This window comes from Embiotoca jacksoni, unplaced genomic scaffold (assembly GCF_022577435.1).
Source record: "Embiotoca jacksoni isolate LCO1_2020_lvr unplaced genomic scaffold, fEmbJac1.0.p SCAF_14, whole genome shotgun sequence".
Lineage (NCBI taxonomy): Eukaryota > Metazoa > Chordata > Actinopteri > Embiotocidae > Embiotoca > Embiotoca jacksoni.
In genome coordinates, this window is record NW_027185274.1 from 1,392,761 (window position 1) to 1,420,612 (window position 27,852).

At 41.6% G+C, this 27,852-nt stretch overlaps 1 protein-coding gene and 1 long non-coding RNA gene across 4 annotated transcripts in view; one reads left to right on the forward strand and one right to left on the reverse strand.

Moving 5' to 3' along the window:
* Positions 1 to 1,548: 1,548 nt before the first annotated feature.
* On the reverse strand, positions 1,549 to 27,515 carry LOC138196989 (uncharacterized). Of its 2 annotated transcripts, XR_011178178.1 has the most exons (5): positions 27,342 to 27,515; positions 27,054 to 27,137; positions 23,498 to 23,587; positions 8,028 to 8,370; positions 1,549 to 1,731 (listed from the first exon to the last, which is right to left on the reverse strand). It is a non-coding gene; the product is annotated as an uncharacterized lncRNA (long non-coding RNA). The 2 variants fall into 2 exon arrangements; XR_011178179.1 differs by lacking the exon at positions 8,028 to 8,370.
* The window catches only part of smtnl (smoothelin, like), a 33,358-nt gene continuing 13,591 nt past the window's right edge, over positions 8,086 to 27,852 (forward strand). The window contains exons 1-2 of one of the 2 annotated variants that reach the window (XM_069147410.1): positions 8,086 to 8,763; positions 12,680 to 12,766. In XM_069147410.1, the coding sequence (XP_069003511.1) occupies positions 8,086 to 8,763; positions 12,680 to 12,766 (765 nt within the window). The remainder of the gene's footprint in view (positions 8,764 to 12,679; positions 12,767 to 27,852) is intronic. The other variant, XM_069147411.1, reaches the window with a different exon arrangement.

Consider the following 27,852-nt stretch of genomic DNA (forward strand, 5'->3'; position numbering starts at 1 on the left):
GACGCAGCGCCTGGCACCACACCGCGTGTTGTCGTGGCCCTTCGCTGGTTTCCAGGCAGGAGTATCAGTCAAGTTGTCTTCAATTTACAAAGTGTGAGTGAAACACGCTGTAAAGGGGAACAACCTGGCTGAATACCGTTCCAGCTGAAAGAGCTCCCACAAAGAGAAATGATCGTAAATAGACTAAAAATATCCCTTTACAAAGTGAGAATTCTTACACACTGCTATCAAGACATGATGTCAAACAGTGTGTTTGTTTACTATTCAAAGTATTCGGAAAATTTTATTCCTGCACAATTATAAGAATAATTTCAGAATTTTGGAAAACATCGTTTACTTTTTCGCCATATATGAGGGGATTGATGCCATCACCATGATGCATGCTGGGAAATCTGCTAAAATGCTAAAAGTTAATGAACTCTCAACAGTAGATTAATTCAAATGAACATTTCAAGACACTTGAAATGACTAAAAAAAAAAAAAAATTGCCTTTTTAATGACTTTAAAGCGTAGTTGATTTCACAAAATGTCTGTATGATGTTTTACAATGCAGACATCTTGAACTGAAGTACTATGTGATGTACTTCAAACAGTGATGCTGTTGGGCTGCAGCCAAAAGAAAGACAAGGAGTCTAATCTGTGTGGGTTTCTCATCAGCTGATTTCTGCCACTGCAGTTCTTTGACCAATAAACCAATAGAAATGTAAAAATACATCACAGTGCAGTCTTTAAGTAAATGCGTTGTTCGTCATGAATGTAAGTTATTCTCTGTGAACACCAAGCAGCTGAAGCACATCTAATCGACTGAATGAAGAAGTCCCATCTGAGAATGAAACTACTGTATCGTGCAGTAATGTAGATGATCATAGTTGTTCTACTTCTCCCACCTGCAGCCTGACTCATTTTCATGTTTCGACAAAGAACAGTTTGGCAGTCTGCTTCGATGCTGCTGTGCTGTGTGCTTGCAATATTTGCATCTGTGTGTGTGTGTGTGTGTGTGTGTGTGTGTGTGTGTGTGTGTGTGTGTGTGTGTGTGTGTGTGTGTTATAAGAGTTTCAGGGAGCGTGGATGTATTTTTGTTTAAAGCGGCACTGACGTAGTTTCGCGGCTGAACCCAAAGCCCTCTTGTTAATGTTAACAATCTGTAACCAGCAGTCAGAGTGTGCGTTGTGAGTACCGCTAATGCTGAGTTGTAAGTGTTTGAATAAATCACTGTGTGTGTGTGTGTGTGTGTGTGTGTGTGTGTGTGTGTGTGTGTGTGTGTGTGTGTGTACCCTAACCCTCTTAAAGTGATATGGGGGGATGTGGATGATGACGGAGGAGAAATTAAAGTTCACTAAGGAGGAATGTGGTTTTCTTTGGCATGTTTAGCTGCACAGTTTCACCGTCTTCATACGAGTATACCTATAATTAACAACTTAATTATAAACAGCTTATTCCCTAATGGCCACATATCAAACATTATTCACTTAAACACAGCACTGGAATTGTTGCCAGCTGTAAAATAAGCCAAAAATGTAATGAATTGGAATCTCTGTAAACAGAAGCCAGAAGGAAAAAGAAAACCATGTTTATTGTTTGGAAAAAAGTTATTTCTTCCAACTAAAACCACATTTGAATTCACATTTCCATTTTCACATTTCCATTTTTTCCAACAGGAGGTAAATTTAAGGATCTAGTGTGACAGCCAAAGCAACCTGTTGGATGTCATCATGCCGTCATCATGTTTTCCTGTAGAAGACACAAAGAGAGCAGTGTGAGAACCTTGATCACTTCATCTAAATGTGTCAATCATTTAATGAGTGTTTGTCTGCCCTTGTCTTGACTTATTGAGCAACATTACGTGCAACTGAGGGCCGTTATCACCCCTCGAGATCTGTGTTTGCACTGACCGTATCTGTGTTCTGCCTGTTTTGTTTCACTGTTATAATCTTGGACCACAGTCAGAGACAGGCCAGTGAAATATCTCTCATCACCAATATATGAGACAGTATCAAAGAGATGAAATTCCATCCATATTTTCATAACAAGAAAATCAAATAACTGTGTAACTGTGAATAAATGTTTGTAACAAAATTTTCAGCTGGCTTTATTGAGCTTTATAGTGAATTGCGGTCATGGTTTATCTGTCGAACTCCCGACTTTACCGTTTGATTGTAGCTCTTGTAGCATTATTTTCTACTTTTCCACAATAGGCAGATGTTTAGAGTAAAAATGCTTAATTCACTACCTGGTCAGCACCAAACAGCAGACAGACACAGTTACCGACAAACTAGCTGCAAAAAGCTGTGTTTTGGGGGGGGGGATCTGTTTGATTGACAAGGCCTGCGGTGTAGTCAGGTTACAGCTATCGGTGGGCTAAATATGTCAAAGCGAGGTGATAATTCCTTGTAGAGTTGTCCCCATGACTAACCTCTCTCACATTACAGATTCAAATTTATACCCGTGTTAATATTAAAACTATTTATAGCTTGAAATATATCTTTAAAGCTGGTTGAGTTTGGCTTTCATCACTTTAAAGGAGCAGTGTCCAGAATTTAGTGGCCTCGAAGTTTGAAGTTGCAGATTCATCCAACTGAGCACCGCTCCACTTCCAACTGTGAAAGAGAATTTATGGTGGTAAAAAGCTCAATAAAAACTCTAAAGGCCCTCTTGAGCCATTTAGTTTGACTCTTCTGGGCTACTGTTGAAAGGTGGTGCAGCATGGTGCCCTCTATGGAAGGGGACCTGCTCCTTAAGTAGATACGAAGGACTCATTTCAAGGTAACGTGTGTAAATATGTATTGGCCTTGTGAATGAAGTCTTTAACATGATTATTGGACTTTTTTTGCCCACAGTTTATTTCTTTAGTCTTTAAAACCTGTTTGCTTTCAGATCTGTGTTGAACTTGTTTTAAAAAAAAAGTACAAAAGCATCAAATAACCACTTCTTTTGCTCCCTCCTTTTTACAGATGTTTGCCCCTTGACAACCGTGATATATGCTACACCATAAGTGTGCTGTATTTCTGAAACCCCAAACGTCTTCCAGTCTGCTACATGACCTAATCCACACTTAATCTGTTGAGGCAGCCTTTGCTGCACAGGGGAAGACGTGTATTTGCAAATGTCTCTGCAAGACCAACAAATACTTTATCTGGGTGAGGACCAGATGAGGAAAAGAATAAAAGCTCTTCTCTTCAGTAATCACACTGGACGTTTACAGCCTCAGCTCTGCACTGGGGGAGCCGGAGTCAAACATTTTCGGTCATTATCAAAAAAATGAAACAGCTCAAACTGGATCGAGGGAGGCAGCGCAGAAAGAAAGAGAGATCTGTTGTTGTGACTGCAGCTGAAGCTTTTTTTAATTTCATGTCACTCTGATTCATGCAGATCAAACCACATTACCTGCTGACTCATAGTTACTGGAAAGCAGTGGGTCTCAAAGTGGGGTCCATGGACTCACAGCGGTACTTCGGGGACGGTAAAAAGTGGTCCAAGAAAAATGAGAAACGTTTTCCTTTTACTGCATTCAGTTAAATTGAATTTGATCATTTAATGGATCACATCATGATGTTGCATGACAAAGCATGAGTTTGTCATAATTCTGGATTTTCTTCTTGGGGTTTACAAAACAAACTTTAAGCACAGCATTGATAGATGACCTCTATATTTATTATAAAGCTGATGGTGACACTGAACCAAAACAGTACAGTTAGAGGCTAAACCAAAACAATTAGCTAAAAGACTAATAAACGCTTATGTAGCTGAGGAGAACGGCGGAGTTGGAGACAATTCATTACGAGGCACCACTTTCTCATGACACGCAGTCAATTGATCAGTTGTTAAAATATGAATATTGATTGCTGGACTTTAAGAATTTGGTGTAACAATTTCAAACCTTTTTAATGAGTTAAAACATGCAGCATTAAATATTGCACAAAGCCTCAGCTGCTAAGTGCATGTCACACCATCCAATCACCGTAACCGTGCAGCTTTCAAACTCCTCAACACACCGGGCTACTAACTCCATTCAAATTTGAAACATGGTTTAAGTGTCAAACTGGACTCCATTCACACTAGTATTTGAGTTGTCTACACTGAAAACGATATTCCCTTCGCTATTATTACTTTTCAGTTAAATGTAATTAGGTAAACAACAAAATATGGTATTAGCACCACCCTTTGTTATGAACTGAGGTCAAATTCATGCTGAATGAGAACGCAGGAGAACGTAGTACCTCTCCGTCTGTTTCAGGCTGCGGTCAGAATTTCATACATTAACATGAAGGCAACAGCAGCACAAGATTAAGTGCAAATCTTCTTTTTTTTTGTTATTTCATATGCACACAAAAATAAAGTCAGTTTAGTGAAGAATAAAACACTCTAAATAATCATATTTGAAATTAAAGAAGTGATTTGTTTCCGTATTCATTATTTATTTATCACTTTAAGAGGTAAATGAACCCAACGTTTCAGTTTCCACGAGACGACCCGCTGCTATGAATGAACAAATGAATTGGAGGTCTTAAGTTCTGTCAGACAATCCTTTAGATCTGCAATATTGACGTAGAAAATGAGTGATCACGATGTTGTTTTTGTCATTATGCTTGACTTTTCAAGGGAGAACATTTTTAAAAGCTTCATTTGAGCCTTTTAAAAATAAAGAAAAATATACTTTTCCAGATTTATCAGCCTGGAAGATACACTTTCTCCAATTTTAAGAATCCCAGATGAGTGATGAAGCTGATACCTCTGACCTGTGTATCGTACTGCCCACCGCAGACTTACATAAAACCTGCCGGGGGTGTTAGCGTGTGTGTGTGTGTGTGTGTGAGAGAGAGGTGGAAACAGGGGGGAGACAATCTTCCAGGAAAAAGCCCCCTCCTCGTCTCCTAACCCTCACACACTTCTTAACACACACACACACACACACACACACGCACACGCACACGCGCACAGTTCAACTGTTGACAGTAATCAGGAGGGTGGAGTGTCAAAGTATTTGCATGAGTCTGTCTTTGGCGCAGGCACACGCACACACACACACACACACACACACACACACACACACACACACACACACACACACACACACACACAATTGCTATCTGGTGTGGAATGTTTGCTCGGTTGGGGTCCAGTTACAAGGGGGAGGGTGGTGGTCCTTCGTCTGTCTCGTCCTGCCATCAAGCACAAAACTACAATAGAACAGAACTTATAAAAATAACTAAATGAAGACATCCTTTAGGGTAATAATACAGGACAAAATCACTGAAACTCAATCCAACCCCCATTAACCCCCCTATAATGACTTAAGACTAATGGTATACATCTATGTGTTAGGGAGACCTGTTTTACTTTTATACTTTTATGCTTTTATACAAACCAATGAGCCAAGGTTTTACTTATTACAAAAAAACTATTGATGCACAAGTTTATGAGTTCATTGAGTTTATGAGTTTATTGAGTTTATGAGTTTATTGCTTGCACAATTTAAGGCATTGTCCTACTGTTTCTCACACCTCATGGTCACACCAGGTGCACGCTCAGGGAGAACACCATGACATGAAGATTCGGTGCCGCTCTCTGATAAAGTTATGACTACTGAACAGATAAGAGGAACCTTGCAGTGAACAGGAGCAGCACATGAGACAGTGTAGGGTTTCCTCCCCTTCAGGGCGCTGTTTCCTGTGACTGGTGGAAGCGAAGCGGCGCGGAAGTGAGACCAGCCTACGCACCAATGAAGGGAGAGCTAAGTCTAAACCACGCCTCTCCACCTTTTTATGACCAATCAGATAGGAGCACCTTCTCATTTAAAACTGTGTAATGCTAAGGTAGGGACTCTTTTTTGGAAAGTTGGCTACAGTTAACTGCTTGCAGTCTGTGGTTTTCTGAACAGAAAAGATCCATGTACATGCTGATTTTGATTCTCTAATGCTTAAATAAATTGCTGAACTGAGAAATAACAATTCTCCTGGACTCTCTCTTCGCAAATCAACGAACGCGCTGACATATGCTATGTACTGTTTACAACAAATGGTGGTGGAAATCGTGTAATATAAAGCTTTACTCTAATTTGTCACTATATGTGTAAAGTGAAAACATATATTAGCAACCAGCAGCTTCATCACCCCTTTAAAACAGTGCTTAACTAAAAGCGACCCTGATGATCCAAGGGTCTTCATAGTTGGAGTTAATAACAAATAAACACAGAGTCCTCAAACCAAGTCAGGAAAAAGATCTGAAGAACTTTAAAGCTGCATTAATAGTTTTTCGCCACTAGTGGCCAATGTGGTTGCACATAGTTACACTTCCAGCCAGCGGAGAGCGATATTCATTCATTTGGCATCATTATTCTGGCCACGTGACAAATGTAAATCCAATAATCACTCCTCTTTTATCTCTCTTTTTGGTCTCCACCAACTCCTGCAAATAACATCTGGCTCTTTAACTGCTAAAATGCTCAACAGTGTTCATTCTCTAGTCGCTAACGTTGTCTTTCTGTCTTTTGTTGTTGGGCCAGTAGTGTGTGGTGACTTTATCAGAGCTTTCTTTAAGAAACAGCTTCCTGTTTTCAGAAAGGAACCTGATGAGATCGTGAGGCCCTAATGTTGCAGGATACGAAACCAAAGCAAAATAAGTAGAAAGAACGTTTTAGTGTTGAGCTTGTTGATTGGTTCTTCACTCCACGGCAGGGTTAGGTGATAACTGTCCACGGCAAAGTGTGTAATACACCCATCAGTCCACTAGGGGAGACTGTGTCAGTGTGACGTTTTGCCTGGGCGTGAAAAGTAATGAGCGTTAGGTTTAGGGATTAGTTTGAGGAAAAAAACATCATTTTACATGATGTTTTTATAAAAGTACGTTACTTAGAGAATGTTACATAAATACAATATTTTGCATCTTGGTAACTTACTTATGTCATAAGAAATCTGTGCTGACTTTTGCTGTCTCATGGACTTGAACACTGATAGGTTTACTGAAGTATTTGATCTAATGTTCAGATAAAAAAGTCATCAGAGCAGATTTAAAAATGGTAAATGGTCTTTATTTTATTTTCATTTTTGTATTTTTCTGTAAATGGCTATGAAGAAATAATACACTTGAATGAAATAAACAATAAGAACCTTAGATATTCTTTACCTTTGTTCCATCTGTTATTTTCTTATAATGACGAAGTGAAATACATACTTATGATATAAAGAAGAGGAGGAGGGAGAGTTATAAACCCAGTCCGCCTCCCTTCGTTCCCTCCCTGCACATTTACTACTCTTTCCGTGTTGGTTCTCCGCTCCACCACCACCCTCCTCCCTTACCCCTCCCTGTCTCCTCCCTCCTCCGGGCCAGAAGAGAGGAGTGCTCAACCTGAGAGTTTAAACAAACCAGAGAGCTGGAAGCACAGAGCAGAGCTCACTCACAGTCACACACATGCAGACAGCTGTTCAGCGCTGAGGAAAGTGGTGAGCTACACCAGAGAGCAGATTGGAGGTAGGTTCGTTGCAGCTGTGAGGGACGATTACCTCACTGCTGTGTTTAATGTCAGTTATGACACATAGCTGCTTCAAAGAGATGCATGCTTTCCTTCTGTCATTATTAATCCTTAAAAACAAGATTTTCTTGCTCTTTTCAGTCCAAACTGTTGTGTTTGAATCAAATGTCATGTTTCTGATTTTGTTTGACATTCAGAATTGAATTATTTATTACGTGCTTTTGTTTCAGTGTTACTGTATTGGATTCTTGTCTCATTGTCCTGCAAAGGAAATGTTAGGTTTTAGGTTTAAGTTTTAGGAGTTTGACAGTCTTACGTCCTTCGTTGTTTCAAACAGACTCCAGAGTAAGACAAAGCTCACTGAAGAAGACATAGCTCGGGACGTCCTATCTCAGGAGTGGGGATAACGCAGACCAGACCTTTGCCCTCCACTAACAAACCTTCACCTCCCAGCCCTTATCCATCACTCCCCACCCCCTCCAGCCAAACCCTCAGCACATTGACTGAGGCAACACAATCTCCAGTGGCCAGCAGATCTCCCTCACAGACGTTAACTCACAGACTGAGAGGCCGTCTGGCCCGTTCCCAGCGGGTCGTCAGGAGCAGCAGCTGAGCCGATGGAAGCCTCAACCCTGGCTGAGATGGGAGACTTGTGTCACCCACGATCTTCCTCTCCAGAGGGGGAGACCGTGTGTGCAGCTCTGGCCCGTTACGAGCACACCCTCCAGGACGCCATCAGAGAGATCCACGTGGACGTCAGCACCTTTAAGCTGGGTATGGAGCGTCGTCTGGAGGACACGGCCAGCCTGAGCGGGCCCCTCGGACGAGCCGTGGCTCAGCTCCAGCAGGAGAACCGGCAGCTCAGGAGTCAGCTGGAGGCTCTCACCCGCCAGGTGGAGCTCCTGAGTGGTATCACATGTGACAGGAGCACCTTGTTGAACAACAACAACCACAATTACATCCAGAACCACAAGAATCACCTAAATGACATCCAGGAGAACCATCAGGAGGTGAAGGAGGTGATCTACGGGAAGGGTCAGGCTCACACGCAGAGCCAGGCTCACCTCCACATCCAGACCTCCACCTTGGGCAGCCAAGCGCAGACCTACAGCAGCCTCAGCACTCAATCCAGCCCTGCATCCCCACCGGCGCCCTTCTCATCCTCCCCCACCTCCAGTAGCCCCCCCGCCAGCTCCAGAGTTTCCTCCATGGTGACGAGCCCGGTGTCCAGCAGCAGCCCCTCCATCACCCGCTTCTCCAGCCGAGCCACATTCGCCGTGTCCAGCAAGACTAATGTGAGTAACTACCGCATATGTGAATGTGAATGTGTTGATCTCGAGTCCTTAAGTGGTGTCCAACCTTGTATGACTGATGAAAAGCCTTCATCATCATCATCATCGTAACTCATTATGTTCCATTTGTGTTCATTTGCATTGATATTAAACTAGATGTCATTTAACACCGTTGATTGTATTCAGTGAACAACTAAACTGTCAGTGTTTGGTTCAGTTTAGTTTCTAGCTTTTAATGTTGCTACTAGTGTCAGAAGCTGGATTTTATAGATCAGCTTTAAGATAACGTTGTCAACCATTTCTCAGACACTTTTTAACTATTTCAACTTTTATCCTTTGCTGTTATTTTAACAATTCATCAATTAGCTAACTGTTTCAAGTATTTGAAGTTCTTATTCAGTAGCTGCTTTAAGCCGACGATTTACACATTACTTTGAGCTATTTCAACCGTTTACCTTTTACGTTTAGCTATCTATTTGAACCATTACTTTTTGTGATTTAGCTTGTTATATTTATTTTGTTATTTCTTTCCGTCAGTCAGCTGACACGTTAAGCTGACTGTTCAACCGCTGTTAGCAATGTTTTGACCATCCACTACATTTTGCTCATAATTTTAATTCACACAATACTTTATTGTTTATTATTCAAACTGTCAATTACTGTGGTAGATATTTGTATCTTCATCCATTATTTTTAGGTAACGGTTCCAGTTATTAGTTTTAGCTAGCTATTAACCATTTGTATTAGGCTACTGTTAGATAACTGTTTAGACTAGTTTGCAATCACGCTATCTAATATTTAGGTGGTTTAGCTTGCCTATAACACCTGCACTTAGTTTTAGCCAATTTGAATTGAATTTTTTCAGCCGCAGGTTATAAATCACTGCTGTCATGTTAAAAGTTGCCTAAATCTCAAGTTTCCAGGACTCTCATCAAAGTAAATTTGTAGTTTATGTCCCGCTGGGTTGTAGCTCACAGAAGCTCTGACATAGTTGTGTCGACCCACCACTTCATACTCCAGATACTTTATATTATGGATGGAAAATTGATATACAACAGCAGAAATATGTAATCCTGTAATTACTGTAAAGAGGCATATTTTCAGTGTTGCGTTGCAGCTGCGATGATGTGTCATGTGAGGCGCTGGATGTGTCACTGTGGTTGCACAACAGCCCTCCGCCAGGATGCTCAAAGATTCATGAAGTACAGTAACATGAGTCGTGTAGGCTCCTGGGAGGTGAGGTTAGTGGGGTTTTGTGGTTCTTCAGACCTGATCCAAATATGTGAAATCAGCATTGTGAAACGGAGGCTCCAGTCACTCATTATTGCCGCTGTCCTGTGAAAACCACGTGGGTTCAGTTTCTGTGTTTGAGCTCCTCTTGAATAATTACGTGGTTCTGGTTTGAGACAAAGCAGCCTCTGGTCTTGTGCAACTCTTTCTAAACTTTACTTAAGAAATTCAAAAACTCACTGGTGAATCTAAAAACAACCCTGTTCTCCCGGTTACTGTAAAACTGACGTTATTCTCGATACCAAAACTGGTTTCATGAGGTGTCTGTGTCTGGGTTACATCACGGTTCATCACTGCATCAGTGGTGATCACAGTGAGTTTTATTGCTGCACGGTTTCAGACTTATTACCAGGAATAACTTTTTACTGTCCCCACAAGATGCTGCTCATGAAAGTATGTCTTCTAGCATTGGACTAATCTTGGAGTCCCTGTTGTCTTCCTCCCCTGGCTTGTCTTTGCGTCTAATGAAACCAAATAGAGAATATCCTGGATTTTATCCATCCTTTGGTCACTCAGCCAGTCGATGAAGAGTGTGCAGTTTTCCTGGCCTTCTCATCAGAAATTTATGGGATCTTAAGTGTGGAAAGGAAAGTGTGTCCCATCTTTCTAAATATCTAGATAAATAAGAGAAGACACACCAGCTGAGGAAAGTCAAATCTTTCCATTCCTGCAATCGAGTGGGTTTGAATGTTGAGTGTTACTTTCAGGAATTTGTGATGTGATTTTGCAAGAAAGCAACTCAGATTATTATCTATATATATATATATATACAGATATAGATATACTTATTTTAGTGAGGCACCATTATGACTTTTTCACTCCTAAAACCAACTCCAATGCTTATCTTCTGACACCAATTATAGAAAAAGAAGAAAAAAGATTTACATCTGTATGTATATTACACCTACTTATTCTCCTTTTTTTTAGCACTTCCTGTGAAAGAGGAATCTTGGCTACCAGACTGAGAAAGCTTTAACGCCAAATGTTAAAGCTTTCTTAAACTGGCTGCAGCTTTTACAACTGTTGTGAACAACCAGTAGACAATAACAACATTTATTTAGTTTAGTTATGAACTTAAGTAAACCATGAAATCACGTCAAACTTTTTTTTGCTTTACAAGTACTTCAAAGTTGTTATTTCCTTCCAAGGTACTCCTATCCCGCTGACATTTATTAGGCTGCTATCGAGAGTCACTTCGTTGTTGGGAGCAGAGCTCTTCCTTGGTGAAGCTGTGTTTTCGTCTCGCCTGTTAACTCAGACCTAAGAGCATCGATTTGATCTCAACATTGGTAGGACAACTACCAACACCTCCCCAAAATAAACTCATAACAATTAGGTTGACTTTCAGAGGTTGTATTTGCTGAACATCTTGAGACTAACCTAAATGCTCCAAACCATAATTCATAATCAGGAGCTCACCTGAAACCCTGAAGGTGCATCTGTTTCCTCATCAGCCTGCTCTACTTCTCCACCCTACTGCTGTTTCCTGCATTCAATATAATTAATTCACCTTTTATTGTAGTTTCCAGACTGAAATTAAATTTATAATTTGATATATCTACTCGTTTTATGTTTCTTTCGGCTAGAAACCTGACTGTTAGCCTGTATAAGACAGAGACCAGGGTTTAACATGTTATTTAATGCTAACATGGTTAACTAACATCAGCTGACAATTTTCCACAGTGGGGAAGCTGGTGACATTCGGTCGCTGACAGTTTCGCATGTTAGATCAACGGAGCTACTGGCTAGTTGGTTTACCACATATTACTTATGAGTGATGACAAAGCTCCAGATGTTCCCTCTCATTTTTGGTGATGACATGATAACTACAAAGTACAGAAACAAATGTTGGACAAATGTGTGCTGTACCGTGCAGCCAGTACAGAAAAATCAAACAAATCATCTGAAACACTGAATTTTCACACGTTTATATGCACTGACGGACTATCATGCAATGATCAGCTTCGTCAGCAGATATCAGAGACTGGCAGATAATTATGCAAAACACCTACAATAAGTTATTTCTGTTAACGAGGGCAAAACAAGCTTCTGATGCCAAATACATAAGGACATAAGGCAGTTTATTGTCGCTGTAAGAATACAACAAAATTCAATTGGCACTCAGGATCAGCAGCAATGAACAAGATAAAAACAGAGAAAACTAAGACAAAACAAGAAAACAATGGCCATCGACAATAGACGTATCGTCGCTAAAAATAACTGTAATCAATAGTTAAAAGTTGTACTTACTCTTTTCACAGAACAATATTGCATATATAGATTTTTTTTTGTGTGTGTGCATAAATTACAGAAAAATATTTTTTTTTCCTGAGGTTCTGTCCAAGTACCACTTTTATCTGCAGGCCCTGTTTCAAAGAGGATCCGATGTACCACATCTGTTCAACATTCTTGGAATTTAAAGTATATTCACACATAGGCGTGTAAGACTCATACAATAGTTAAAAACACGTGCACGCAGATGCACACATTATGCAAATTTGCTGTTGCTCCTCTATCTGCAATTACCAAACTATGTGGTGGATACAACCAAGGAATGTTATCTTCTGTGAAATCATGTGGTCAGAGCTAAACAACACAAGGGCACCTTTGTTTCTGTTTCTCTGTGCAGCGGGAGATCCCCCCGCTGTCAGCCAAACACACCGCTGCAGAAGCACGGATCAGAGACGACTGTCAAGGAGTACACGTGTGCACAAAGGTTCACTGCTTCTCTGCTTGGCGTAATTAGCTTCCTGGCTTTTATTTTTTTTCTTTGACACACTTCAGTGTTGGAAATTATAACCACAGCTCGCCCTCGCTGCCACATCCTCACCTGTCTGTCAGAGAGAGAATGAGGAAGATACAGGATATGAAGTTCAGTTGGCTGTTCAAACAGGCCTGATTGACACAATACACACACACACACACACACACACACACACACACACACACACACACACACACACACACACACACACACACACACACACACACACACACACACGCACGGCTCAAGTCTAAGCAGTAGCTATCGGTGCCAGGGAGATGTGTATAGTCGTGTCTGCCTTCCAGCCTGCTCTCCAGCTATTGCTGTGCACCATCACCGTGACCTGCCAAGCCACCACATGAAGAGGACGCACACACCTGCACACACCTGCGCACACGCGCACACACGCGCACACACACACACTCATTACCCCCAAAAAACACACCTGCAGCACGTCAGCAGGATCCCGTTCGTATCGAGAACACACCTGCAGCACGTATCTGTGCGAATTATGAACTTCTTTTTTTCACTGTGCTCTTAAAATGAAGCTGAGTTGAAGTATGTTGTATGTTGTATGTGGAGGCCTACGTTTTTTCTTTTCTTTTGGGCATATTTATTACTCCCAATCTGCCTCGTAAAGATAATGACTAGTGTTTTACAATATATGAGAAACTTTGTCATAATTCGCCACCTCTATCTGATTCACCAGGTGGAATTCGCATAAGAATCCATGAATGGAAACCCAGCTGTGTGTGTATACGTGTGTATACGCGCGTTTGTGTGTGTGTGTGTGTGTGCGTGTGCGTGTGTGTGTGTGTGTGTGTGTGTGTGTGTGTGTGTGTGTGTTTTTCCATCTGGAAGGTTTCGAGGTTCGTAAAGAGGCAGCTGTGCGGCTCTTTTCTATCCTGTAATGGTTCTGGGCAACAGGAATTAGCCAAGATTAGGATTAGGACAAAACCCTCTCAACAATGTCTCCTTTTCCTCAAACCCCCTTCCACACTTTACCATCTCAAACAAACACACACACACGTATGCAGACAACACCGCTGTTGCCAATTACAGTGCCAAAGCACCCGTCTCAATGGGCCATTGTGAGGAATGTTGTGCTTCATTGGGAGTACATTGAGTGTGGAAGAAATGCAGTTGACCCTCCTCTTCTTTCTTCCACTCACTCCATTTCTTTTTCTTCCTCACCTGCCATTCTCACATCACCTCAACAAATGCTTCACTTTTTTTTATTCATTAAGTACTAGACAAAAATCATAAAAAAACAAAAACAAAAGAGGACATGCTTACGAGCTTTTGCCAGAACTTTTAGCCTCATCATCTTCTTCGGCAGATGGCTCGGTCGTCACCATGTGTGTGTTTTAACCTTTTAACCTTATTTTAACCTTATTTCATGTGGTTGAAAGCTCAGGAAAAAAAACTGACTAATAAGTGGACCTTGAGTTAAAGGGTACTCCAATGATTTTATTCATCTTAAAGGGTTTTGCTGCACCTGTGAAAACAGTCATATAATATCTTCTCAGGCTCTGGGGCTTTAATCACACCTGAGGAAATAAGCCTGATGATGTCACAGTGATGTCATCAGGGTTATCTCATTTTAGGCTCGGAGACAGCAAATATACAAAATAAAATAAAAAACTGAGTAGAACAGCACTAGCACTATAAACTTGTCTGAGGAGTTTAAAAGATGTGGGACTTTAACAGTCACGATGCAGCTTAGTTTCATTATGGAAAATATAGTAACCCTTGTTTTTGTAGTTTGATCAATGGAAGGGGCTAAAAGTCAGAATATCTGTTCCTCTGCTCTTTTCAAAATGTGTTTCTGGTGAGCTCTTTAAGCTTCTTTAAGACCACAAAAGTGCAAATTGCAGGAATGCCTCTTTAAGATTTGTTGTGTGTGCATATTTGTGTGCATATTTGTGTGTGTGTGTGTGTGTGTGTGTGTGTGTGTGTGTGTGTGTGTAAAATATAGTTCAGATTATATATTTTACCTTGTCAGGGTGTACTTTGATTCTGATTTTGAAGCAACATTTAGACCATCATAGAACACTAAATCTCATCTAAAAATGTTATATTTATCAGACATCAGTTTCTCTTGAGGGCTTTCCAGAGAAAACAGTTTTAGTATTTATCAGAGGTGGACTCGATCAGATGAAATCTTTTTATTAAATCTTTATCATTCTCTGGTTCTGTTTTCTTGCTCAGAAACACAAACCACTTTAATTTTTCTTCTGAGCCCCGAAGGGCACCTGCACCGCCCGAGCCGCCGCCACCGCACCGCATTAAACACAGTACATTCCTCCACCGTGTGTGTTTATTAGCAGATGAAAAGATCAGATTAGAGCTGACAGGTCGGAGGGTTATCCACTCTTCTCTATCAACACACATCAACTGGGTGAACTCGATTTATAGCTCAGCACAGCTCTTCCATCACCTGTTATGTAAGAGCTCATTTCTTGAGATAGAAAAGCTGAGTTTGGGACAGTTGCAGATGTTTACAAGCTGAAAGGACCGGCTGCATGAATGTCACATGAGCTTTAGCTTAAAGATGCTGCATGCACCAAATGAAACATCAATAAATCATCCTCCTGGCACATTCTGTGGCATTTCTGCTGTCAACAGTCTGGTACAAACTCAGCAGAGGCTTTTTTATTGGTGGTGGCAGTCAGTGGAAGGAATGAAAGGCAAGATGACTTTTCGTAGATTCTAGCGGGAAGCAACAGGATTTATGGGAAATGTGGTTTTAATTTGGAGGAACATCTGCACTCTCACTGCCACTGCTGCGAGGCAGAAGCTACCCATTGTCTCAAGCCTTGTCTCATTTCTCTAGCAATCAGACCAAGCCGTTAAAGTTTGTGTGACAGTAATAACACACTAACATTCAAAATTAGAATCCATTTGTCTGAGTTTTGAGCGTTCAAGTTGCTATTTCACGGTCTGATCGGGTTACACCCCCTCCACTCCCCATCTCCCACTAACATTACACAACTTAACCTCGATGCTATCTGCTTCTTATCTTTACACACACACACAGGCAGCAGAGCACGGCAGCTTGCAGTGTTTTAGTTTGGTCACAGTCTGAGAGGAGGTTGATGGATAGATTGTAGGTTCAGGGCACTTAAATGAACTGATCACGGTCCAAACTGAATCGCGCTGTGATTACTGGCTGCTGGTGAACGTTCACATGCACAGACCCTCCTTTCGCAAATAAGTTGTGGAAAAGGTGAAACCACAATAGTGTGACTGCTCCCTTGGATGCACACATACTTGTTCTGCCGCTTATGGAGGCGGATATAAACCACTACAGGTCATTTATCTGGAGTCTGTGGTTCTGCTCCATTTTAATAGTAAAAATCAAGCTAATGTCCTGGTGTTGTGTGCTGAATGGTGCAATGGAGACTTCTATTACAGTCATTGTATCTGACTCACCATGTTGAGCTTTAAACTAACTTAAGAAGTATTCATGTCCAATGAGGCTTTTCCATGATTTTTTTTTATTTTTTTATTTTTTTTATCAAAATAAGGGAGAATATTCTTTTGTATATATAAACACATATTTATCACAACGATCCCTCAAATGTGGTCATCAAACACTTTCGATACTTGTGACAAAGGCATGTAATAAAGCCAGGCTATCCATCCATCCATCCATTACCTATACCCGCTTTATCCTGAACAGGGTCACAGATGGTGAAACCCTGGACAGATCGCCAGTCTATCACAGGGCCAGCACATAGAAACAGACGGAAACAAAGACCATTCACACCTAAGAGCAATTTGTATAATCACCAATTAACCTGAGGAGCATGTTTTATGGATGGTGGAAGGAAGCTGGAGTACCCGGAGAGACACAGGGAAAACGTGCAAACCCCACACAGAAAGGCCCTGGCCCGGATTCAAACCCGAAACCTTTAGCTGTGAGGCGACAACGCGAACCACTGCACCACTAAAGCCAGGATATATTACAGTTTACAGATTGAGAGTGGGGGTCAAAGTGAGCAATGACTTTTTTAAATGTGTATTACTGAGAATCCTTTAATCAACTTCCTCAACGTTGTCTTCACTGTCGACAGTCTCCACATACATCAGAAACTGTTGTTCATCTGTTGTCCCAATATGTAGTTACATTTTTGAGATTATACAGTAAAGTACTAAAGCAGGGAAATGAAATGAAATCATAGAAAGAACAAGAACAACAGGCAAAAAAATAGGAGTAAAGATAACATCTGCCAAGCTCAGTAGGAGATATTACTTCATGTACTCTACTGAGACAAATGTTATTAATCCTCCCTGGATAAAGGGTCCTTTGGCAAGTGAGCAGATCCCATACTTCACAGATAAAGATACTTGTGTTGAGGAATTGATGTCTTATTTGGGAATTGTAGGGTAAGGGGATTTAATTACTTAAAAAAAAATATATATATTTACCAATGACGAAGGAGGTTTGGTCGATTAATGTACCATATGAACAGAGCAGTAGTGAGACGTGTCAGGCAGCGCTGCATGAAAAGCTGCACAGCTGATGGACGAGCCACAAGCAGCTGATTCCAATCAGTGAACGCAAACTTCAGGGCTCTGTTTGAACTAACGTTGGGCTCCAGTGGTGCCATGAGGAACGGGGATTACTACACAGGAACACTTGCGGAAACACACATTGGCGGTAGTGTTTCATAAAGGCCTTTAGAAATGTTTCACTGCTTTATTATTACTTGTTTCACAGGGTGAATGTCATGTAACTACTTCATACTGATTTTGAGGAACTTCAGATGACAGTTTGCTTCTCAAAGTCTGTTCGACCTTTAACCTTTTGTAGGCAGGGAAAGATGTTTGAGCACGTGTGTGTGTGTGTGTGTGTGTGTGTGTGTGTGTGTGTGTGTGTGTGTGTGTGTGTGTGTGTGTGTGTGTGTGTGTGTGTGTGTGTGTGTGTGTCCAGATCCAGCCAGTTACACACACTTTTTCACATGAATGAGTGAATGAAAGTGATAAAGACAGTTGACATTCACTCTGTCTGTGGAGACTCTCCAGACTCATCCATCCATCCATCCATCCATCCATCCATCCATCCATCCATCCATCCATCCATCCATCCATCCATCCATCCATCCATCTAGTCATCCATCCATCCATCCATCTAGTCATCCATCCATCCATCCATCCATCTATTTATCCATCCATCCATCCATCCATCCATCCATCCATCCATCCATCCATCCATCCATCTATTTATCCATCCATCTATTTATCCATCCATCCATCCATCCATCCATCCATCCATCCATCCATCCATCCATCCATCCATCCATCCATCCATCCATCCTCTTTGCTGTCTCTGTTGCCCCTTCCTCACCCTTCAACCCTTCCCCCATCTCCCCCTCAGAGCAGGGCTGCATTTTAAGGCTGGATTCCTGGCACCAACCCCTCCACCCCCCTCTGTGGCTATTAATACAGTCCTGAGTGAGACAGAAAACAGAGTTTCAAGCATGCAAACATACTCTCTCAAACATATATATCCCCTGGCCTTTGAATCACAACTCTAATATTACCCTGGATTTTTTTTTTTTTTTTTTTTTTTTTATCATTTCATGCAACATCATTTCTTCACTCTTGTCTGTGTGCATCTGTGATGAAGTTGCATGAGTGGTTTGGCAGTGCAAACTGTTTATCACGGTTATTTTGAATACTCTTATTCTGATAAAGGCATGCTATTAGTACTTATAATAGGTTTGGACCGATATAGAAAGTAAAAATCAAATTTAAAGCATGGCACAGCTGAAAAGAGAACGAGTAGTGTGTGTGTGTGTGTGTGTGTGTGTGTGTGTGTGTGTGTGTGTGTGTGTGTGTGTGTGTGTGTGTGTGTGTGTGGTTGTGTGTGTGTGTGTGTGTGTGTGTGTGTGTGTGTGTGTGTGTGTGTGTGGTTGTGTGTGTGTCTGTGTGTGTGTGTCTGTGTGTGTGTTGGTGTGTGTCCACATGCTGGGGGTTTAACAGAGGTATGCAGCCACTCCCTGGCTACCCCTGGCTCCCTTAATGACTTCCAGACAATAGGCCGTGTTCCCGTCATCATCTCTGTGGAAACAGGTTAATAACTGGCTGGCCGGTGGGACAGCGCACCCTCGCTGCCCTCTGGGACCAGTAAACCGTAACTGGGAGTCAACTTCAGGGGTTGACAGAATTTAAGGCCGCCTCCTTGACGACGTCAGCACAATCCACCCTGGGAATACTTTGTAGATTTAATTTAGCTGCCCTCCAGCTCCAGAGTTTTGGAGGAATGCCCAGAAGGCACTTTGAGGAAAATCGATTTTAGGGGTTACGTGACACCGTGAAAGGGTCACCGGTGAGAGAGTGGCGGCTCCTACAGTTTTCAGGTTTTGTTAGACTCCTGCTACAGGAGGCTGACCCCTATAGCACAGCTTCTTTAAGCATTTGGGATCCCAGCAAAGATGACCTACAGTTCATATAACTGCCTGTCAATCACTGCAAGGATGAAATTCAAATTCTCTCGAGGGTATATGATGGAGTGTTGGAGGAGAGTAGATGACATGTTGGATGTCCCTGCTGAGCTGGGAGAGTAGTTTCTTTTCACAAGAATATGAAGTGATTATATTAGAATCCCTGCAGGGAAATTGGTCACCCTAACCCTAACCCAGCAGATACAATTACAGCACACAGTGAGACAAAATGGAAAATAACATAACAGCAGCAATATAGCACAGAAGGAGTGTTTCACTGTGAAAAAATAAAAGTTATTGACAAAAAAAGATAAATGCAGGATGTGAGCATATTCGCAAAATATTCTTTAAATATGTAGTAAGTATAAATATGTATAAGAGACTGTATGTTCATATGACACTCAGGGCTCTGTCTTTGACCCCGTTCACAGCTGTTTTTTTTATAGTTTCAGGCTGACATTATTATCCTATCCAGCACCTTAGTTGTTTAAGTAGCGCCCATCTGAGCACCCATGTTGCTCCTAAAATGAGGTGTGGTCGGGCGCATTGTTGGTGCATTGCTATGTTGAGGCAGCAGAAAGCGATTGACCAAAACCAAAACCTGATCCAAAATCAGTCGTACAGTGCTGCAACCATAGACTGTATATAAAAGTGGACAGTGCTTCCAGGTCTAAAAAATGAGGCCAATGCAGAAGTGCCTGAAGCTGCAATACCACCTAGTGCCACCAAAGGTTGTCTCCAAAAAGGCTCTATAGACTCCCATTTATCTGGTCTGTTAATAAAATTTCTCCACACGTTATATCAGTGTTGTTAGCTAAAGTCTCTCCTTCTTATTAGTTTTCTGGCCGTCCATCTGGAAATAATCTCGTCATTCATTAGAAAATAAGCCTCAAAAAGCCGGGTTTTTGGGGGCGTGTCTGTTTGATTGACAGGCCTGTGGTGCAGTCAGGTTATTGCTATCAGTGGGCAGGACGCAGTATTGCCGGGTTTCCAATTAGATCCCCAGCTCGTCCAAATATGATCACTACCGGCTCTAAACCACTCGGGACTAGCAAGATGGCGCCGGCCAAATTCCAAACTCAAGGCTTCATAACGGCCGTTCACAAACCAACAGGTGACGACGTCACAGCTGGTTGCCGCTCGGCGGGAACCTGATATCACGGCAAAGCATGTAATACACATGCTCGTCCACTAGAGGGAAGTGTATCAATGTGACGTCTTGTGTCAGTGTCACATGCTTCAGGAAAACAAAACCATATGGAAACCCACGTGGTTCGAGTGGTTGGAGTTAGGAAAAACAAACCTTGGTTAAGGTTAGGGAAATACCACAGGGTAAAAAAAAACTCCCAAAGAAAAGTTCACTGATGTTTGTCACATGACGTCTGTCACGTGACCTGCCTCTGTTTACATGCGTGTTCTTATCACGTCCAGGTGATGCCAGGCCGTGCAGAGGCAGTGGAAGGTGTGTATTCCATGCTTTGTTGTGATTCTGGGCTGAGTTTTTTACTGATATTTTAATGACACTTTCTTAAGGGAGTAACAGGTGGACTCACAACGTACGCTTTTACGTTTGTTACACACACATAGACACGCAGCATGCACACAGGCCAAAGATTTTTTTAAAAAGTACAGATTAAAATGAGAAAGATAATTGTTTTGAACTTCAGTCTGCACATGAGCCGATCTGCTTCCTCTGCAGAGAAGCATTCTTTCCTACAACTTGGAAAATATGTCGTTATTCGCCAAGGAGCGAGCGCACCAGGCTTTTATAGGGAAATGAGAGATGGCACTCTGATTGGTCTACTTTATGTTACGCCCAAAACACACCTGAGATTAATTAAGAAACTAAGCACCACCCCTTTGAAATGTGTGCCTTCTTTGTGCTCAGATTATCCACCATTAAACGAACAAAACTGGATTCAGACACGCCCTAAATGCACATGCACCGTGCACTTAAGACCGCTCTATAAAACGGAGAATCCAGACTCTCAGGATGATTCGATCTTCTGGCAATGCTGCTTCTCCATCTTTTATGTGTGTGTTTATGTGTTTCGTTGCAGGCCAGGCCAGCCTCAGGGCCAAGGATAAACAGGATACAGGCCATGACATGGGCACTCTGGGTACTGTGTGTGATGGAGCTGTTGGTAATAAGGATGTTTTCACCAAACAGTGCCTGGTGACTTTGAAGTGAGTCTCAGTCATGGGTTGTAAAATCAGAACAAGACTCCCATTTGGCAGGTTTTCAGTTGGCCCAAATGTCACAGCAGTTGTCTGGTGTTATGTTGATCAGTCAGTTTACCTGCTGCACGGTTTGGTTCCAGTTAAATCTGTGAACCAGGGAGGCGGCATCTCAGTCTTCAGGGTAACATGAAATGAACATCAACATTAGACGATTTTGAACCCTAAAACATGTCAAATACAAATGTTTTTTCAAGTTCTCAGTCTAGATTTAGGTAAAGGTTGCAGTTACTGTTGATATACAACTTTTACTGTCTGTCATGGGAAGCTAACTCCATGAAAGTAGCACTCCCTACATGCCCCTCCACCACCCCGACCTCCACAACCTCACGTTCTGCCTCCCATCGCTGGATGTAATTCCTGAGGTTCATCCAGTATTAGTGTCATAATAATGTTGCTGCTCACATCACTCACCCCACTTGTCTAGCAGCTTGTTAGAAATGGAGATGAAGGGAGAGGAGATCCAGGGTGTCCATGTTCCCTGACCTAACCGGGGGTCAGCATGTCAGACTCCACAGTACACCACTCTGCTGTCCTCTGCCTCACTGAGGAGGATGGAGGAAGGGAGGTGGACAGGGAGGACAGGGGAGTCGCTCTTTATTGTTGCCATATGTTGGAGCTATGGTGAAAAGCGGTCTTTTCCCCACAGGCAGCAGGACCTGTTTGTGAGAGATTGTTGGTTCTTCTTCCAGATTCTCAAATCTGACCTAACAAACAATAAGCTACAGTTAAGAAGAGAGTGGAAGCAGTTGAGCTATCCAGTGTACAGTATGTGATTCTTGATAGACCCCAGGAAGCTCGAACCCCCTTGAAGACCTCAAACTGATTTATTCAAGATCTGGGCAGGGGGTGCTGCTTAAACACACAGCAGATGGCTATCCATTTTATTTAATTAGGGCTTTTACAGCAGAAGTCTCTGAGAGAATCATGTTTATCTTTCCTCATAAAATTAGGAATAGTCATAAAACATCAAGGTCATAAAGTATGTTTTTGTGAATCCAGGATCCCAAACAGAACATTAAGGTCAGCGAAACTGTTTGCAAAACTGACATTTTGGCTTGATGAAGGATCCAAAATAGAAAGTCATTGTTTAGTAATTGTTGTTGCTCTAGACCCAAAGAGAAAGACTGACCAACTGGCAGCATCATCCACCGACTCCATATGTTACAGACCACAAAAGCATCAGAAAAGCAGAGATTAAGTCTTGGTTTTAAGATGCAGTTTGCAGAGATCTCATTAAAGCTCACATCTTGCCAGCAGCCCAGACTGTAGCTTACATTCAGCGGCACTGTGTTTATGAAGTAAACTCTTCCCTGTGCAGGGACTCTCACCTGCAATTAGGGTTTTTATATCTTCACAGTTCAAGGGTTCTACATATTTTCCACTCTCAACCCAAAGTAGTTCCCTGCCATTTTTGTTCTTGTAGAGAAATTGCAGGCTGCGTGAATGCATTTGAAGAACAGGTGGTTTGAGTGTGTCTTTCTTCCTCAGAGAGGATTCCTCCAGAGACCCGAGGGAGGAAATTACAGAGCAGGAGTCCCATGTCACTAACTGCTTCCTCTGATAGCTGTTGCACATGATAACATGCTTCTGCCTTCATACAGTACGTTACAATGCTGCATGCTGCTGGGTATATGGTGGTCTGTGTGTTTCTGATGATGCCATAGTAAAATGCAAGGTCATAGACTGTCACTATCACTCGCAGGTTGACAGTGATGTTTGTCAGTTTACAAGCCTTGTAATAATTTATAATATGTAGTTCACTATTGCTGATTAGCATCAGCACACAGTCTTCACTGTGCAACCATGTGTCTTCATGGAAATCTTTGTGTTGGTGCATTTGTTTTGCAAATAGATAAGGTTAGGTAACACACACACACACACACACACACACACACACACACACACACACACACACACACACACACACACACACACACACACACACACACACACACACACACAGGCACTCATTGGAAGGTCGCCAGCTTGCCTCCATTGTTCTGGTGTTCAATTCCTCCACCACTCAAAGGTCCCTCGAAGCTCAAATGTCACCCCAACAGTGTATGAGAGAGAGACGAGGCTGCGGGACACAGGAGAGATTAGGAGATGGAGGGATGAAAGAAAAACACAGTTTTAAGAAAAAGTAATGTTACCTAATCACAAATCACAGCAGTTAAATATTCATTAAAAGAAAGAAAGAAATATTTCACACCAGGTAGCCTTTATACATAAATTATGACTTAAACATTAATGGAATAGTTTGACATTTTGGGAAATGTGTTTCTTGTCAAAAGTTTGATTCGAGGGTCAGTAATACTCTAATCTCTTTACGGTCGGCCACATGCAGCTGGAGCTAGAAGATGATTAGTTTAACACAAACAAATGGAAGCGTAAAATGTTACCTAAAAACGGAAGTATGTGACTCATGAAACTACAACCTGTTGTTTGTTTGTGTAGAGAAGAAACAAACTAGAAACAAAAAACACTGGATATATACTAGTCAACCTAGTCAAAAGGTTTATGTAGGTCATTTTGTTTTTGAAAAAGATATGCTAGCTAAATATTAAGGTAGAGCCAGTTTAGGCAATTAACTAAAGACAAGAACTGTTAACAGGAAGAAACAGCTAACGTTGGCGAGAACAACTTACCGCATGTTACGCTCTATAAAACCATAACATGAGTTTACATTTGTGTTAAGGTTATATAAGGATAAAAGAAACTAAAGATGAGATGTTAGTACAATTTTAAAGTGTGGGTAAAAAATATGTAAAGCTAAATATGAGGGTAGAGTTAAGCAACATCTTTCTATTTTACTAATTGGCCTTAGCTTCATATTCAGAGAAGGTGGTGTCTGTGGTATCAGTATTCTCATTGGACTTAGCAATAAAATGCATTGTCAAGCTATTCAGTAAACATATCCAGTAATTAATGGTGACTGTTTACTGTTTATTTAATGTGAGTGTTAACACCCTTCATTTAAAGCTGGCAGTTATACTACAACCCCATTGTAAATGTATCGTGCTGAAGTACAGGAGCAGAGACTGTTTCAGTATTCTGGATGTTTCCCGTACAGCTACATCGTACCCTCATCAAATACTCCTGAGGTCCAGCAGCCGACTCGTCCCATCCACACCTCACCCCTCAACCCTACAAAGTCTTTATTAAAGTGTCAGTGATGAAGATACCTCTGACAGCTGAACAATGTCTCCTGACTAAACACAGGACATGGCGCTCACTGAGCACCCTCATACCTCCCCCTGTTTGAATAGACAGGTTTCCGTGCCGTTGTCCCGAAGCAACAGCCAATATCGTGGCCTTTGCAAATATACTGATATATGTTTCTTGAGCATGACAAGCGCATGCTTCTTCTGAGTTTAGACAGGAAAATATTATACTATTTAGGATAATATTTAGGACAAATAAAAAGTTCATAAAATCCAAATAAATGTCATCCTGTGATGCAACCCAGTGTCGTAGCAAAGCATGAAATATACACGCTGGTCCACTACAGCAAAACGTGAAATAGCCACGCCTTGGCAAGTCTGGATGTGACAGTTACACGTTTTGAAAGCATCAAACTTACACACACACGAATGTCATGTTACACGGATCAAGATCCTGCAACAAAGGTAATAGCAATTTGTTCTGCAGTATTGTGGGTGGTGGGTTGCTGGCTTTAGTCACAGACTGCCATGCAGGACAATGAGGTTTGAATTCAGGAGGTGAGGAAGTTGTGGGTGAGTTGTTTGTGTTACCTGTAAGTTTAACTTCCCTGTATATCACATGCATGCAGTGGTTTTTCACTTTTGTCTACTACAGGAAAACGTGTAACTGTCACGCCTAGACAGGCCAGAGCGTGGCTATTTCACATTTTGCTGGAGTGGATCAGCGTTTCTAATTTGCATTTTGCCGTGATACAAAGTCAACTTGAAGTTAACTCTTAATCGAGGTCGTTTGTCCACTGTTTACCTCAGTGTGAAATACACTTGAAAGACTGGCAGAGATTCGGTTTGGTTTCCCTTTCTGTCCTCCTCGGTCTGTGCTCTCATACTGAGTACTTTTTTCCACATTTCTGCTCTGTTTCACTAATTTAGTTCAAATATTTTATAGTTCCCCACTCACGATGCAGTGACGCACTCTCAGGGAGAAGGGGATTTGTTGTTCCCCGAAGACAGAAAAGGGAGCTTTTGTCTGCTTACACTTCTGTCACACAGTTATGAAAATGTTATGGGAGAAAGACTTTGCATGACTGTGTTCATGTACAGTATTTGGGAATTTGATGTGTTTTCTATTCAGGGTGACAACTGCTAAAAGCAGACCAGACTAATCAGCTTGTCAATTCCCTCTGAGCTTCAGCATTTTCTGATATCGTTTCAAAGAAATTAGGATGAAGCTAATTGTAAACAGGCTCCCTGTCCGCCCACCCCGGGTTCCTTATACAGCTCAGCTTGGTCTATTTTAGTGTCCTCTAGACATGATGGTTCCTACTTACAGCCACTTAAAGGAGCAAACAGTAATGCACACGTGTCTGCCAATAAAGTGAAACGTGACTTGTATTATTGCTTTGACTGTCATGAGCTTATGAAGCTGCGACCAGCTGCCGGGATGATATCTTTAAATTAGATTCTTCTTTCATGAAGTTACAAGGTTTCAACCAGGCACTGATTCATGGCACGGGTTTTGTTATTGCGACTGTCATGGGACAAAAATATGACCCACTACATTTTTAAGGGTGGTCGATCCAACAGGCATTTAATAGGCTCTTAAAGGCTGGAGTGCAGTTTACGATACTAAATCAATACTATAATAGTAATAATATTGTATCATAAACCTCAGTATGTAAAACATTTTATTTAAGTGTCTGAATTCCACAAATAGAACAAAAAAAAAAGTTGTGTCTGAAGTTTTTACATTACGTTCTGCTCTGCTTTCTCCCACAATGCAATGCTCAACATTTTATATGCTGTGTTCCTATGGTGTGGTGTTTACCATAATGAGTAGAGTGCATATGAATGGCCATTCTTGTGGTATTAATGACGTCTGAAACCTCAGAGTTTGCGAGTTGTGACACATTAGCTATTGTTCATGTGAATGGAAGTATGTTAAGCTACTTTAATTGAATTTTAGTCCTAAAAACAAGCTCATGAATTCCATTTGAAGGCAGTAATAGTTTCAGAAGTGACATTTTCTCTCAGTGGTGACGTACGGTTCAATGATATACAGTGTGAGTGGAAAATCTTTATACTTGGCATAGAAAGTTAATGGAGCAAACACTTCTGTTTGATTAGTTTTAGACTCACTTAGTAGCTGGAAGTAAAATAAAATAGTATTATCTCAATAAGGTTTTATCTGAGCAATGCTAATGCTGCCCAGAGACTTTGTGTGATTTAGAAAACTCTAACATTTGTTTGACCTCATTGCCATTAACCTTTAAGAATATTTTCCAGTTTGGAGCAGCTGTATATAGACGCAGGTTTTCAGTGCTGGTGAAGGCTTGTATACCCACTCCTCAGTGTACAAATATTAGCTGTGTAGCAGCTGCTGACCTCAGTTTTGACCTTTAGGAGCACGTTGCTTTTGATCGCTTCCCGGCCACAATGTAACCCCAAACACTGGTGACGTTCTTTATCCTGAATAAGGAAAGACGGACATAACTTCTTTTTTTTTTATCACCATTTACTCTTCAGATGAAATATTCTTTAACTCACTAATCTAGGACATAAACAAACAGTAATGAAGAAGATAAAGCTTGAAGAAATACAATATTTAAACATTAACTGGAAGCAAAGTCAAGTTTGAGAACAGGGGAAAATATCGAACACTATCTGACTGACCTTCAGCTTTTAATAAAATCTGATCATTTTCATCACGTGCAGAATAATCCAACAGACATCAGTTGATTGTTTTCAGGCTCAAAAGTTGTTGCTGCGTGCTTGTTTAACCGAATGCGTGAGATGGGTGCAGCAGGTCCTCCTCCGGGCTTGTCCCATGTGTAGTGTAGAGAGCACAGCGATCAGCAGTGTGTTCTGCCAGCAAATAAGGCCTCGAGATACCAGAGAGTTTACAGCAACTTCAGCAGCTCTGCTATCATGTTTCCCTCTCTGACCCGGAGTGGACGTCTGATGATCTGAGTACTTAAGTCGGGGAAGCTCCCTTCCCCAAAGCCAGACATTCTGCAATTTGTCTCCCTCCCCCTGCTGGATGGCCAGCTGTTTCCACCTCACTCCCCTCTGTACTATTTCCCATCATGCAATACCCCGACTCCCCCACTGCCTCCCTCACCTTATCATACATAATGATATTTTCTCCAGAAGTCTTCACTTTTTCCATTATTGAGTGTGTCAC